Raw genomic sequence first — 16993 nt, 5'->3', positions numbered from 1 at the left:
AGTACTACTGCAAAGCAGAGGTCTGGGAAGCTATACGTGCTTTCCTATGCAGTACTATAAAGCATTTTTGGTTTTTTTGGATCCTTAAATAAAGAGTGTGAAATAAAGACAACAGCATCAAAACAACAAGAAAAGGCAAACTTCAGTAAGTATTGGTTTTAATGAAAATACTGAAATTATAAAGTATACCTTTGGCTTCTTTGCTCAGTTTGCCTAGAAAATCAAACTGGTTGCTGGTTTAATTGTGTGGATTTTTTTTTTTGGCAAGGAATTAAAAACAAATGCAAAGAATAGCTGTAGATAAGTCATGTGATATTGGCATTTGCTTCTCCCACCATTGTGCAGGGTTGCTTTTGGAATGTGACCACCTCTGTGAATGACTCTTACTAATGTTACCTCTAGTTCACAGTAATAAACACATGTTCTTTATTGAAGTTATATGATGCCAATGTCAACATGCTCAGTCTCAGATTTATTTGTTGGAATAAATTTATTTCTGTCGCTTTGGACATTTGAAAATTCAGAAGTTATCTTTTTCTAGGATACTCTTTTACAAAATGAGGATAGTCGTTTATGAAATGTTTGTTTATATGCTGAGTATTTCGTTATTAAAATTTGATGGGTAACTTTGCTTTTATTTAGGGTATTCTGGGGTCTGGTTTTGCCCTGAAAGTACAGCAGAAACAACGTCAGAAGCATTTCAATAGACAAATCCCAGCTGCAGCATCTCTAATTCAGGTAAGGCCCTAGACAGTAAAATAATTGGAGAACATTGGTCAGGGAGCATAGCCTAGTAGTTACAAGTACTGAGAATCACCATTATGAGGCTTTACTATAAATCTATAACTTGTGTATACATGTATATATGTGTACCTCAGTTCAGAAAAATGTCCCAGCATGGCATTCTGTATAAAGAAATCTGTATAAAGAATGTGTTAGCATGGTGCACAAATAATGAAGTGTGATACCTTGCAGAAGAAGGGAAGCAACAGCATTTTATGATGTTTGTGGGGATTCACTTTTATTTGGCTTGTTTTATTTTGGTTACTGTGGGCAATGTTAGACCCCAGCTCCTAGGGAGAACCCTACATAAAGCGTGCTTACGATCACTGTGCTGAGTCTGTTTCCTGGTGCAAATTACCCTCGCCACAGTTATATACAGGGAAAAGTGTGTTTTACTAGGCACGGTGTTGTGTGATATAGCACAGTGATTGCAGTCACAACCCTTTGCAGCATGTTTGCATTGATTGGAGATTTTTCAGTCGGTTTGGTTTGCAGCAAAATCTGATGTATTGGTCCTGCAGAACAACTGTGACTACTTATTCACTGAATTATTGTTTCGGGATTTTTATTATAGACTCTGTGGCGGTGCTATGCAGCAGAGAAATCTTGCAGTTCTACTGCAACATGGAAGATCTATGTTACATCACCAGTGCATAACCCAAAAAAGCCACCAGCGCCATCTAGCCCTAGTTTGAGAAAACAGGTGAGAAGGAGTTGGCAGAGGTCTATTCTGTTCTTGCTTTTAATCTGCTTGGGGTAAAGTTCCAAAATCCTTATGATGTATCCATAGAATCTGGAAAGCTGAAAGTCATTTTTCATGGGACACTTGATTGTTTTACTCATGCCACAGCACTATTAGTTTAATTTTCTTTAAAATATTCCTGAGGGACAGGAGAATTTAAATTTGCCCTTGTGGTCTATCACGTGTTCATTCTCCATTATTTTATCCCCTTTGAAGTCTCCTTTACTTTGCAGAAGGCAGTGTAAGTCAGTGATGATGCTTTCCCATTTTGCATTCGTTTTGCATAGTAGCTCATACAGGAGAGAGGGAGAAAGCTATTTTAAAAATTTCTGTTCATATTCAACACATGACTGAAAGTAGCTATGCTTGTCTTGCTGAAGAATTTCTCTCCACAGTACTGTTATTTGGGACTGTGTGTAAAAAAAAAAAAAAAAAAGGGGGGGGGGGTGTGGGGTGGGCAAATTCCTGAGCTATGGCTCCAATACAATGAAAATGTTTGTCCAAACAGGTGGGATTGCCTAAACGTAGTTATGCAGTCCCATTGGCAAGCTTGCCTATCTTTCAGCATCTCTGCTGGAAAGGCCTAGGTCAGCAGCTGGTCTCACTCAGGGTTTCTAAAATGGCTAGTGACCTGGTTTTAGGCAAATTCCACTGATACCTGTTGCCCACCAGTTAATTTCAATACAGTATTCCCACAGCACATGTAGAAAGCGTTATCGCAATCATCTGTGTGTATGTGTACGTTTTAGCGTGCTACCAGTGCAACCCACCTAGTGCTGGGCTGAGTGTAACTTTACCATGAATCTACCCTCTTTGTAACTAGAAGCAGAAGAACAAGGAGGAAAGGGGTTAAAAAGAAGTAAGGCTGGGTAGTATGCGTTGCTGAACAGCAATCAGCCCATGGTAGGGAAAACTGGAAATATTAGTGTGTGTTTTTTCCCTAATATATTCTTAAACTGAAACTTCCCTGTGAACTGCTGATACTAATTCCAAGCCATAGTAGTGGTTCTTTCATCCTTTACCAATGGATCATTTTCTCTTGTCAAAGGAGACAAGTTCTTTATTTCTCTACCTAGCCTCTTATTTTAAAGACTTGGATGTATATTGATCATTTTGTGTATGTAGTAGCATTTTGTTCTCTAGAGAATTCCTAGATTATTTGCCTGGTATGAAAGTCTGTAACCATTTTAATGCATGGTAGTGCATTCACTATCCACAGTAAATGCCAATTGCTATCATTTTTTTTTGGTCTCGTTTGATTAATTTTGAGCACGCTTTTGTTTAATTGCTGCAGAGCTGAACAGAAGAATGAATTCTATAAGACTGAATGCAGATTCTAATAAAATAGTTGGTTGACTTAGACCAAGTAGAATTATGCCATCTATGAATGTATTGAGCCTGCAGCTGTTTGTGTTGATATGTGTGAATGATTGGTCTCTCTGATGATGCTTATCTCTAATTGCATTGTGGTCACATTAGAGGCCAGAGAACTCTGCACAACTTAGTAGAATAGCCCTAGATTTTGGTTACTTGTCAGAAGGTCACTGGATCACCAGGCAAGTTAAAGCATGCGTCTACCCTCTGTTTTGCAGAGTGTGACTAGTAGAGCCAGGTAGGACTAGAGAAACTTAATTATTTTTGGTAAAAGATTAATTTTTTTTTTTTTTTTTTTTTTTTTTATTTAAAAAGGCTGCATGTTACAGCCAAGCTGTTGTATACTCAAGTGACTAGTATTTTGGGTGGTTTGAGTTCTGGACTCGGTTTGAAAATTTTACTCAAGACTTTTTTGCTTACCAGATTTAAGCTACACATTAAATGGTAACAACAAATGTAACACACTCACTCTATTGCATTTGCATTCTTTAAAGAAACCAAAAGAAATAGTTTGCTGTATAGAGAAGTTCATGTGTACTTTTCTGGTTTTCTACTACCACAGGCTAGAAGATACAAAAGAAAAGGGAGACTAGGCTGTGGAAATGGTTCTGCACCTGTAATAAACCCAGGAGAGAATACCTTGTCTGTTCCACAGATAACTTATGATCACATTGATGAACAAGGCGACAAAAAAAATGTCTCTTTCTACATTGGTGAACCAGGAGGTAATTTACTTTCACTTAAATTCAGTTATAGCATTTTTTAAGAGACAATGTTAGTGAATTGTACTGACGAAGGTAAAATTTCTATGGAGAAATTCTATTGCGCAATAAAAAGGAGGGGCACAAGTGGAAGGAAGTCTTTGGATTCATGTGGTGTGAGTACCAAAGGGATTGGATTGATTACCAAAGTTAACCCAATTAAGATTTTGGATATATTGTTAATTCTATTTTTTAATTATCTTCAGAGATGGGTGGAAACCTTCCTCAGGTATACTTTACCTTTAAACTTTACCTCACGTAGACCCTGAAGGAAGAAAAACAAAACAGGAGAAATATTTTATTTTTTTCAGCACTCTCTTAAGCATTGTGCAAAGAAATAGTGATAGGAACAGCTAAATAATGCCTATGTCAACAAAGAGGTTTTGAGGGTTTTTTTTTTCCTGCTGTGTTTAAAATATTGCAGGCTTTTTTACTGGCTGATGTATTTCAGCCTGGAAACTGGCTGAATTTCACTGCTGAGCTAAGATACTGCTTTGTTTGTAAAATTATTATTTTTTTTTAAATTAAATTTGTAGTGGAAATGTGGGTGTGAAGTGGTATTGCTTACCATTAAGTGAGATTTTTTTTAAACTTATTTTTCCACCTTTGTGGAGATGACTTATGACTGATGGGGTTGGAAAAAAATCTGCTAATTCTATATCTGCTAAATCTTCAGCTCATGGGCAGATAACTCCTCAAACTGTGAGGAAGCCATGTTCCATACCTAGGGGCATGCAAAGCCTTGCCAACGGAGGTGTCCAAAGATGTTGGTTGTAGTCAAAGGGATGTTATGCGATACTATGTTAGGTTTTCACCTGTCTTTGATAAATTTGAACATCAACTATGTGTAAAATTGCTATTCTTATGTGACATTGAAGCTGACACAGCTTCAGCCCAGCAAAAGTACGGCTGCAGTTTTGACAGCATGATTTCTTTAATAAAAAGTACTTAAAATATTTTTGCCCCCAGAGGGAATATGTACTGTCTTCTGTATTGAACGCAATCAAAAGTAGGACTTTCACTGACTTGCTCTGGCTTTAAAGTTGCTAGGTTGTATCATCAATGCAACCTATGTCATCCGTGCCAGAGCAGTCGGTCAGATGTGGAATAGCAGGGAGCTGAGATCTGTGGCAAGTAGAAGGATCTGTAAGGGGTAGGAGTGTCTGATTGTCACAGGGATTCAGAAAGCCCTTCAAGCCCCTGTTTTGCATAACTGATAGCCATGAACTGCCATTGTGGGAGGGATTTTTATTTCCACTCAGAGGTTCTCATTATCCCTCATGTTCTTCCTTATGTTTTACAATTTCATATCAGTCTTGCCTCTCTTCACTTTGAGGTCAGAATGCTTTTTGGCAATGGTTTTGTTTGATATTTCCAGTGCTTTCACATGGTTCTGGGAAAGAGAACAAAGTGTATAATTTAAAGTTCCTGCTTTAACTAGATGTCTCTTAGCAGGATACTATGTTCATTCTCATCATGTTTATTTGAGCTGTGAAACTTCCCTTGCTGACTGTGTAATAACGGATTTTGTGTGTGTGTTGGTATTGTGGTATCAGCTGTTGATAGACAGAAGCAGCAAAGTATTGTTCTAATGGTACTGAAGATTGTTAAGATGCTGAGGACAATGTTGTCTGTATTCACGACTGCCAATACACATTTATTCACAAAGGCTATGTTTCTTAAACATTCATAGTCTGAACAAAGCTCTGTGCATCAGAGGAAGGAGATCAAAAAGACGGCCTATATCACCTTCTGCCTGATAAGCCTGGTAACAGAGGAAAATGAATGAATTTTTACAACTGTTTCAGAAAATGTTTTTCTTATTGCACTTTTATTATAGCCATTCTAATTTACTGTTCTGAAAGACATCCATGTGTATTATTTCCTTACCGATTCACTTTTATCTATTTTTCATTTTCTTTCACATTTTGACTTGGCTAGTGTCAGGGGCAAGTCACACTTCATTTGATTTTCTGATTTATTCCTTCTGTTGCAAAGCTTCCAGGAATGTAGTTGGCCAACTCAATTGCTCAATTGACTGAACATTCTTGACACCTTTCAAATGTTTATACTTGATTTCTCTCAGTGAGGTTCTTCTTACCAGAATTAATAGGCTTCTATACTTGGGAAGTGGAAGTACTAGGCTTCAAGCCTGTAAATGGGGGTATTTCTTTCCTCTCTTAAAAAGCTGAAAGTAGAATGTTCAGAGAAAATAATTAAAGGCAATTGAAAAGGGCCATGCCAGCTTCTATTTCAGTGTTGCTATAGTGGAATATTTTATTCATTGGTTAAGTTGGGACTGGATATTTTGCAGATGATGGCAAGCTTCAAGGTTAAATTAGATCACGTTTATAGGCCTAACCTGGAAGGAGCAGAGCTGTTGCTTTAAAACAGCTCTTCTAGTCTGCTGCTGCAGTCAGATGTGAGAGAGATGGTAGGGAGTCCTGAAACAAACGCCTGCCAAGTACAGGTGACAGAATAACAGTCCCACTTGGACAATTCCTTGTCCTGAGCAGAAATAGACTGAAATTAAGTTAAAATTTTCCTTGATAAGGGAGAGCTTTTCTTTAATTCAGGAACTGCATTCTGTAAGCACACATTTTCTTATGAAAATAAGGTTTTTCTTAGGATATCACGCTCACGTATCCATGTTCACCCAGCATCCTCTAGGTTTATTCAAAACTTGCTTAGGAGACGTATCTAGGTATGAGCTAGGCAAAAATTCTTTCTTCTGCTATATAGAGAAGGTTTGAGAAGACAAAAGCCTTATAAAGCCAATAGATATGATCGCTAGTAAGGTTTATGACATACCTGTTGGTGAAATAAGAAATATTGGAGAGTGAGCAATTTAGAAACTGAGTCTTTGCGTGTCATAAATGATGGAATCTTGAAACAAACACTTGATAATGTAACAGGAAAACAGTTTGAGTTCGTCATCCTGCATTAGCTTGTGTGACTAATGTAGAGTGCTCTGTAACCCTAGGAACTTGACTGTCCTTGCAGGAATGGAAAGGCCAGAAGTCTTCCACAGTAATAGTTTCCTTGTTTGAAGACAGACATCTCAAAATGACAAGGCTATTTAGAAAGAAATTAAAAAGGAATGGCTAAAGCAAATGTGAACAGAAGAAAAACAATTCTGGAAAATAACTGTAATGCTGAAGGTACTCTGGTGCATTGTATTCTTTTCATGGATATCTGTTGCCTCTACTGAGGAACTCTTTCATACTAGGGTGTATGGTTTAATTGTTTCATGTAATGATTTAAAAACCTTGGTGACTTCATCCTCACCGGGGATTATAGAAAAGAGTTATGCCTGTAGTATTGAAATTGATCCTTGTACTTCTGTCAACAAATAGTGTATATATTCCCCTACAGCCAATTCTGTTATCAGGCTGACAAGACATGTATAAACTTTCTGGTATGTTTAATGTTCGTGTAAGATTTAAAGAAGGCACTTAACTATCAAGATTGTAGTTCATTAGGACAGCAAGATTGAGTGGCAGGTCATAAAGACTGGTATAAATATAAGAAAAACTTGAATGTAACTGAAATCTTCTACGTGCACTCAAATTTCATTGCCAAATAACAGCTATTTATGGCAATTTATGCTTCTCAATGAACTGAATAGCTGTTTCATAATGCTTTTTATTGGAGAGGAAAAAATTATAAAATGTGAACGTTTTTGGACCTTGAAGGTCAGTCTCCTGGGACATCTGCAGCAGATGGAATATATTGTTCTTCGTCTGTTATTGTAGGCTGTATACACAGCTCGTTACTGTAAAATTTGTCAAACTCACAAGGCTCGCAGTGATAAATCTCTGCTGGGGTAAAACCAAAATTCCCTATTCATCACTATGCTTTTCTATTTGATTTTTGGAGTTTCTTGCATGCTGAAATAGTTCTTCCTGCCTCCCCTAACATTTAAAGCAAAACTGCACTTCTTTTCTGGAGGGTAGAGAGAAGTATTTTTCATTGACCCCTAGAATACCTTTGTAAACCCTATTATATAAAATACATAATTCATATTAAAGTTGATTTATTTTGTCTCTAATGCTAGTTTGGATGCTGACACTGCAGAAATTCACCTATTGAGTAATTGGTTAGTTTTTCCTGGAAAGTGGTTGCATTCCCATTGGGGGAAAAAGGGCTGCTTTCCCTCAGTGGTGTAGATGGATTACAATCTGCAGTACATATATAGAAGAAAACACTTTAAATTGAGTGGATTCATAGATTCCAGTGCTGACAAGCTGAGTGAAAGGTGAGAAAAAGCATGTGGCTAACATTAACAGAATAAAGCAAACACCAAAGCTTTTGATGGTCTGAATAACTGTCAGTAAGTCAGAAAAGCATAAATATAAAGATATGTTCCATATTAGCAGGGAAGGTATCCAGGTACCACACTCCTGAAAAATCTCACACTCTTGAGGTAAGTTTAGCAGATGCTGGTGGTTTTGCAATAGGAACCTATATTCAGCACAGGGCTGTTAAACTTCTAATTTTGTCAGTTAGTTCAGGACATTAGGTACTAATGGTACTTGCCTGTGAGTAATTGTGGAAACATACTTGTATCCCTTTACCAGAAAGTTTTCAGGCCTTACTGTTCCGGCCCTGTCTGTACTGAGCAAAAACATTCAGTGAATTCTGTGGTTTATCTTGCATGACCAAAGTGTAATGTGATGGTAGAACTGAGGGTAGGGATGTGGTGTAAGGGGAGATGGATGATGAGAGGAAGAGAACAGCTGCCTCTGCCACACTTACTCTTACTTCTGATTAAATCTGGCAGCTTTTGAACTTAAACTTATTTTTGTTCTGCATTTATTCAACTCCCTGTCTGCCTGATTTCAGACGAGAGTTTAGATGAATATTCACACTGGACTAGAGCAGGGACTCTGTACCAGATAGCCCCAGAGATCATGGAATTGCAAAGTGAGAGAAGGTATTTGCAGTGCTTTCAAAATTTTTGTGTTTACTAATATCAGTAAAACCAATTTTAGACACTTTTAATCCAGTAAACATTTTGGCTTCCTCAAAGACAATACATTTAGATGTAACTTAATTTATTTGACAATATTCCAACTTCAGTTGTGATGTAATACTTGAATTTAACTGTTCAGTAGGAAAAGAAAATTTTCCTGCATGGTAAGGAGACGATGAAGTTGGTATAGGAAAAGCACAAGGTGAATAACAAATTTGTGCTTGAGTTTAAAAAGTAATGAATGGACTAGGGGTGGTGGTGGTTTTGGGCAAGTTGACTGTCAGAACTGAGAAGAAATAATCCCATCAGCACTGCAGTGGGGGAAAAATAATTATGAGTTTCAAAGGTGGGCATACCCCAGAACAGGATGTTTTTGTCGCCAAAAATTAATATTTCGGATAACTCTTAATACCTTACAAAAAGTAGAAAATTAGAGAGCCAAAGAAATTACATTTATGAACCAACTTGTTGCCTAATAATAAAACAGACACACATTTTTAAAGTCATATTAAATTGACCTAACAAATTGGAGTGGTTTTTGGTAAGCTATTACACAAGACTACTGTGGTCCTAGTAACTTTTGCTCTCAGGTCCAGAATCTGCATAGTGATAGTCTTGCTGTGTAAGTCTGTGGCCAAGAAAAGTAAGGAACTAAAATTCAAGGCCCTTGTCATAGAGGTGCTGAGGGAGGATCCAACTGTCAATGATAAAGACAGGTCATAATTTTTGCTTTTGTCATGTTTGAGCAATCATTAGAATCTTCTCACAGTAAAGGACTGTGTCTGGAGGAATGCCTTGTAAAAAAAACTATTATTCAGATAGGTCTTCAGATGCTTTGGGTACAGAAGGTGATGCGTGGAAGTGGTAGAGACTGTTCTACCTTTGAGTTGTACTGCTAGAGACTTGATTGAAAATATGAAAGGCGTGTTAAAGAGTAACTGTAAAATGATGGACTTAGCCAGCTGTGGGAAGAAGAGAGAAGTGCAATGGTTATTAGACCAAGAATGGAAACTCAAGTGTTAATAAATAAGGCATGGTAGGAAGCAAGACTAAGAAATGTTATGCTCAGTCTTCTAAGCAAGCAGAATTCAACTAGAATTTAGTGCTAGGATAACTGAAATGTTGAAATCTAATCACAGTTAGTACATATGTAACTGTTGCAAAAAAATTGAAATGTAGTGGTTTTTTTTACACATTTTAAAAGTTTCAATATAGTAAAAATATAATTAAAACTGAAGCACAAGTTTCTTTACTTCTACCTATTTCCCTAGCATTTATGTTCATCCTTCCACTGCTCCTCTGGGTCTTAAGGTTTTATTTGCTGTAGGGGGAGAAGGGAAAGTGTTACAGTAAGTTGTTGAAATATGGTGTCCTTCAGAAGGAGAAATATGATGTCTGAGGTGATGGTTTCTTCTGCCTCTCCCTGGGAGCCCTGTAGAGTCACTTATAAATGTTCCCTAACACACTTTTACATATTTCTTCATTGGTGTGCAGCTCCAGTTTTCATCTGAATTTACCATATATGTTCCCCTTTATGTATACAAGATAATATTTCTGTGTTACCCTTTAAACCAGATTTTTTCATTGCTGTGGGGTCTATAGTGCCAAGCCTGTGCACCATCTCTTATCTCATGCCTGTACTCCTATGCACTGCATCCTGCATTTCTACTTATCAACTTTTCTGATAGTCTACCCAGCCTCTATTTCAATAAATGATGTCATTATTTGGTTGTAAATATCTCATTCTACTAGAATAACTGCTGTTACTACTGTAGATATGAGACCATAGTTGTACAACCCAAAGATAAACAAAGTAAACCAAGTTAGATATAGTCACCTTGTCAATCAAAGAAATTGCTGGAGCAGCTAAATCAGTTAATGTCAGATCAAGAAGAGTTTGAACAGAGCAAGCCTGATAAACCTCATTCTTTAAGCATTGCAAACTCAGTACAAACCTTAGACTCGGTTACTAGCAGTGCTGATGTGGGACAACAGGAGGTTTCATAAAGACATAGGAGCTCCCTAGTGAATTCACATGAATATCCCAGACTGGAACTTTTCCAAAATATAGGAAAGATAGCAACAATCTGGGTAAATTGTGAGCTTTTTTAAACGGCCTGAATTTGAGATGAAAATCTGTGCGAAATGGAAGGTTGGCCCAGCTGTTAAAAATGAAGTATAAAGAAAGTAAAGGTGTCAGGTAATAGTTAATGCTCTTTTCCTTTAATTGGAAATTAGCATTGTATTTGCTAACATTCGCACCATAATTTGTGTTACGTGCTGTTATTTGGCCTATGATTCAGTGAGCAGCAAATAAAGTCAGGAGAGAAAGGGCTGGGAATGAAACACTGAAGTTTGGCTTGCAAAGTAAATAGCTGAGGCATAAGGGAGTGATCAGAAACGACCTGAGAGCCACTGAGAGGACTGATAGAATAGTGAGGTGCATGGGTCTATAAAATGGTACATAATGCTTTGAAAGGAAGGGAAGGAGGAATTACCAGTTTTAGGAAAGTCCATTTCCTAGAAGAATGTTGGAGTGGTCAAACTACTTGCAAATAAAACAGAGTAGGGAGGAAATTATTAGAAGTTAACATGAATCGGTCAAGAGCAATCACTTCAGATCAGGTGTGGTATTTTTCTCTGATGTGGCAATGTGCATTATAGATAGAGGCAGAAGAGTTTACTGATTTTAGTCACTCATTGCTGTCTTGTCTTTACACGTGTTTAAACACAGGATGTGGATTAGAAAATTAGTGTAGGCTACTGTATTAGGGATGAAAACTTTTTGGAATATGATAGTTAAAATAGTTACCAGCTGTTCCCTGCTTAACTGAGAAATATATTTAGAGAGATTTCTGAAGTTGGTGCTATCAAATAAGCCTATCAGTGGGTCAGATCATGGACTAGAGTGGAATTTTTATTTAGTATGCGTTTGGGATCAACTTAGAAGTGACTGAGAGCACTTGGGAGGCAGCCTGTGAGCCTCCCACAGAGGTAGCAATGCTCATGAATTTGGCTCCTGTCTGATGTTCCCCTGCTGATCTTGTATCTCACTAATTCACTGCAGTAATCTGTCTCCACACTGGATATTGAGTACAAAGGCAGCTGCGTGACATGATGTCTGGTATATTAACCAGTTGTTTATGGTACATGATGCTACAGTAGGGAAAAGATAAGTCCCTCACTGCATAGCACTGGGGGATGCATTGCAGTCAAATGAGCTCTTATAGACAGAGCCTTTTCAAGCACAACACAGCACTGCAGCAGCTGCCCTTCTGGAGGTCATATGATCAAATTATTTTTGGGAAGTCAGGGCAGCCTTTCAGATAGGGAGAAAAAAAAAAAGGCAGTTTGGGATTTAAGGCTTCCCTTTTTTTACAGAAGGCTTGACGTGGTTTTCTAATTCTGTTCTAATTAGTCAGCAACTTTAATACTAAAAAAATATAATGCAGATTCTGTAGCAGAGAGAGGGAAACTAATACATAAATGGGAGCAGCCTGGGGAAACAGTCTATGAAACTTGCTTCTGAAAACACAAATGAGTATGTGCTATACTATTTGGGATTTTTTTTTTTTTTTCACCAGTGCTGCCTGATAATATCATCTCTTCTTAAAAATATTTTGGTGGGGTGATAGCAGTCTTACTCCGATGCAGCCCAGAACACAGAATATGTGGCTTAACATGCCAAAGACCAAACTCCAAGCAACAATAATTTAATTTCAAAGTGCACGATACATCTCCATGTGATCCAGTGAATGAGGAAAGGGAAGGGAGGGGAAAACAGCCAACCAGGATTTAGGCTAGTGATGACAGAGAAATATTAGTACTGTGAGGATTTCCATTGTTGTTCACTACTAACTGTATGGAAATAAGGGCCTTTTTAAGCCATCTCAGAGCCTTCTAACTGAAGGTGAGAAGTAGGTACTCCATCTTATATTGGGAATAAAGGCAAATATTTGCATTTCTCCCCCCCCCCCTTTTTTTTTTTTGTGTTTGCATGTTTGTGTATCATTTTGGAAAAAAGGATCATAGGCTTTTGCCTCAAACTCTTTTCCACAAAAGAAGTGGCAGAGGCAGCTAGGGACTGTTAAAACAAGAATGGTAGAAAATGACAAAACTCCAGCACAGAGCAGTACACTGTTATACTGCAATGGAAATCCTGTTTTGGTGTTGAGGCCATATATAAAAGGCTTGTCTCCTGTTGAGGAGGGAGGGTTGCATGAGTCAGTGTTCCTGGATTCTGTTCCTAGCTCTGTTACTGATTTGCTATGTGGCCTTGGGTAGACAATTAACTCACTGTGCTTCAGTTGTGTCGTCTGTTAAATGAATGTCTTTTCTCTGTCACAGAGATATTGTGAGTCTTAATTGTTTATGAAGTGTTTTTAGACTGACACAGCATTACAGAAGTGAAGAATGGTATTAGTCAATGCAGTATTAAACATAAACCTACTTGTTTGTTTATTGTTGGCATAAACAAGGAGAAGTGGTAATTGGGAATGCCAGCTTTTGCAAGAAGAGAAGCTGATTTTTTCAGTAAATGTAGTGAATGCTCTGTGAGGAAAATAAGATGTGATCTAATACAGAATGTAAAGATACCTCTTAGCCACAAGAAGTTCTTCTTTCTGATGGGAATGACAAAATATTATTGTGGGAGATCAGGGCACCATTTAAAAGAAAAAAAGATGGCTTTTTAACTAATTCTACTTAAAAAGAGGAATAAGTGCTAGTATATGTACTTTTCATCTTGAATATAGGGCTTAATATGGCTTGAAAAGTATGCATTTTAAATATTTTACACTGTAAGTCAGCTGGGAAAGCTGGAAAGATTCCAGAATTAGGAGTAAAATAAACTCCAGTTCTTTGGTGCATGTGTCTGTGCATATGTATGTGACAGTAACTGTTACTTAATAGAAAAAAAAAAGTTTTCTTTTTCAGTTTTGCTTTCTGTTCAGAAACCTAGGTGTTAGCCAATTTTTAAACAATTTTAGTTTGCTTGACATGTCTCTTTACATAACATGTGCTTTTGCAGTCTCATGGAAGATGCTTGGAAAGCAGTTTTGATATACAGGGATACATGGTATTCTTTGTAAAGGGCTTTCATGTGCCACCAAGAATAAGTGCTGTGATGAAAAATCTGGCCTGTCAACCTGCCTAAAGATATACACACAAGGGACTTTTACACATTTTTGTCAGTTTAATCCTCTGAGTTGTAAAAAAATCACTGCATGTCTGAGTATAAATGGAAGGAGAGAAATCTAAGAAATAAAGCTCTTTCAACCTTTTCCCATTGTAAAAACTGATGCAGTCCTGTCAATCTGTTTTTCGCAAGTAAGGATTCAACAACCCTTCATAGAGGGCTACCTAGGTAATAGCCATATTTAAAGTGGTCTGATTTGCCATTACGTTGTGAATCCTCATGCTTGAATAACTTTGAACTAATACCTCCTGCATCTGTTCCTGGCTATCATATTCTTTCTACTGTTGTCATGAGTGTGACATCTGAAATCAATGCACTTTGCTGTCCTGTTTGAAGTGAAGTGATAAATTGTTAGGGTGCTGCTGGTATTGCACTGAGCTATAATCTGATCTAGTGACACCTTAACGTTTTCCTATCTTTATTTTTACTTACTCCAGCAGAAAGTAGAAAATGCATACGAGAGTGGCTGTCTTAGGGATATGCATAACTGAGGCATTCCAAAGAGATATTTCTGCTTTTGAGCTGCTTCCTGGTAGTTCTGATCTGCACAATGTCTTGCAGGCTGGAGGTGAAAATAATTAGTTGCTCTGAAAACTGTCCTGAGACCCTTTCAATCATGAAAAACTTGAAAAATAGGTACTGCACTGTATGTCTGCCAGTTAGAAGCAGTCAGAACTTGAAGAGTATTTTCCATGACTATTGCAAAAAAAGAAAAGCAGCTGCTTGTCATTTATTTAACCTTGCTTGGGCTAAATTTAATTAGTGGAAAACATCTGGAACCGATTGCCTTTCAATTTGGAGTGTCCTGTAATCTGCTGTGTACATACAACCAGTGCACCTTTAGCATTAAAAAACTTGGCTAAACAGTCTTTTGCAATAATTTTATCTTTTTGGAAAGAAAAGAGGAAGGAACAGTAATTTCCTAATGAGCAAACATTTGCGATGTTCTGTATAAGCTATGTTGTTCATTGATTTTGTGCAGCTGTTGTATGAAATTTATTGATCAGAGTTAATAAATTTCTAAGTGAGTAAGGCTGCTTATTTGTATTGATTAAAATTGGGCCAAATTCTGATCTCTTTAGCATTGCTTGACTACAGTAGATGAAACAATTTTACCTGGTTACTTTTAATAGAATGTGACATGGAATTATGACCAAACTTTGAGGATTTGAAAAGCTTCTCCCTGTGAGGGATTTTGCTTAAAATTCTTAGTCTTTCTTACAGAATTAGGGTGTCAGAGTTTCATAGTGAGTTATTGATATCTGCTTTTCAGCTAACTTTTCTGTTACGTAAAGTTGAAAGAATCACCGAATTGGACTGGATAAAATGGTAGTGATTGTTATAAAGCCACTCAGTGGGAGATAAATGAAAAAGCAACATGCATTTAAGCAATGTTTTGTGTGGGCAATACTTTCGTTCTTTACAAGAGAAGTTGGCAAAATTTTTTAATATAAATCCTGTATACTTGCTGGAGAACATTTATATTTAAATGAACCTCTTTTGAAACAGTAAGTGAGTAAATGTGTCTCTAGGAAAAGATCCTCCTTAGTGCTCTCCTGCAGAGAAATTTGCAGTGAATATACTGACTTGGCAGTAATTTCTATGGAAATTCCCCTGCGGTAATAGAGGTCCATAGAGGGAGTAGGGCGAAAGGGTTGATGAATTACCTTGGACACCCCTTCTCTGCTTTGCTCCTCTGTTAGGCAGTGCTCTCGCTTTTGAAGCCATGTTAATGTGGGTGAGACTCCCACAGCACCTCCTGTCTTGTGTTATGAAAACATACAGTGCTGCCCAACACAGCAGAAAAATAGCCAGCTTGGAAATATAAAGCAGCACTGATGGCTTTTAAAATGATGTATTATTTCTTTAATTGATACTAAGCGTCTTCCATCAGTGGCAATCCGCTGTCAAAAAAACTCTCCCTGGGTTTCCTCTTTTTCTTTCTTATTATGGTCTGTAGCATGTGGTCTCACCAACAAGAGAGCTGTGTGTAGTTGGCGTGGACTTGGCAACTCCTCTGTAGAAAAATATTTTTTCATATTTGGATAAGGTAAATTTTGGGGAAAGCATCTGTTATAAAATTCTGATAACCAATTCCAGTAATTCTGGCTTGCACACAACCTGATCCTGAATTTGCCTCATGGCTACGTAAACTGGAACTTTATTCTGACCCTTTGAATCTGTTTGTGTTCCTTTAAGTATTATATTATGCTGACTTCTCAGAACATGATTCTAATTTAAAAAAAAAAAAGTCTTAAGCAGCATAAAGCCAGTGTTTGTTGCTAGTGGATTTTTAATTCTGTTTTTTAATGGGGTGAATCAGACCATGGCAATGGGATACTCTAGACCTGGTTGTACTAACTCAATTAAGAGCCATTTCAGGTCAGGTTGACCTGAATCTATCCTAGATTAGTTTGTGCTGAGTGAGCCATAGTGAAGCAAGTATGTGCCGGCAGCCCTAGGTAGAAGTCTACAAGTTTCTCTTGCTGTTTATTTGAAAGAATGAGATCGGCTGATGTTTCCATGAATTTGTAAAAGAGAGAGAGAGACTTTGGTGTACACAGGGGACCAGCAGCTTAAGGTTTATGAGGATGAATTTAGCCAGCCTGGTGTGCAGAAAGTATATGCAAACTTGCCTTAGTGTAGTAAAATATCAATGTTAAATAGGATCTTTCCTTTTCTTGTTGGAGAAACAGTATCACTGTAAGTTCTGCTGTTGCACTGATAAAATCACATTCATAAAACAGTAGGCTTATTCAAATGTCAAATTAATGACATCAGTTTTAGCTGATAGAGATCTACTTGGATAAGATAGTAAAGGCTTTTATAGGGAAATAGTTTACCTGGTAAAGATCCTCAGCTTATGTTATTTGCTATCTTCTGCTTAAGTCCACTTAAAGGGGTGGGGATATTCTGTGCTAGATAAATGCATTATTTTATGCCAAACTTGGACATGGGCTAGTTGGAGCAGAAACAGCCTGGAGGGAAAATAATTCTTGAACCTCTTATAAATGAAGAGCGAAGCAATTTAGGTTAGGGTCCATAAAGTTTGTGTCAGTAGCAATTTCTAAAAATAAGATTAATTTGAGCAAATTTGCTGGTTTTGTTTCAAACTGTTTAATTCAGAATAAAGCTTGTTAAGGAGACTTCTGATGCTCTTT

At 37.4% G+C, this 16993-nt stretch overlaps 1 protein-coding gene across 6 annotated transcripts in view; it reads left to right on the top strand.

Annotated features, from left to right (window-relative positions):
• The window catches only part of LOC104066628 (potassium voltage-gated channel subfamily KQT member 1), a 488485-nt gene that overhangs the window by 62199 nt on the left and 409293 nt on the right, over window positions 1-16993 (top strand). For all 6 annotated transcript variants that reach the window (XM_054079175.1, XM_054079191.1, XM_054079196.1 and 3 more), the window contains exons 9-11: window positions 643-738; window positions 1358-1486; window positions 3462-3624. In XM_054079175.1, coding sequence (XP_053935150.1) covers window positions 643-738; window positions 1358-1486; window positions 3462-3624 — 388 coding nt within the window. The remainder of the gene's footprint in view (window positions 1-642; window positions 739-1357; window positions 1487-3461; window positions 3625-16993) is intronic.

The sequence above is a fragment of the Cuculus canorus genome, chromosome 1 (assembly GCF_017976375.1).
Source record: "Cuculus canorus isolate bCucCan1 chromosome 1, bCucCan1.pri, whole genome shotgun sequence".
In the NCBI taxonomy this organism is placed as follows: Eukaryota; Metazoa; Chordata; class Aves; order Cuculiformes; family Cuculidae; genus Cuculus; species Cuculus canorus.
This window is presented reverse-complemented; position numbering and strand designations above follow the sequence as displayed.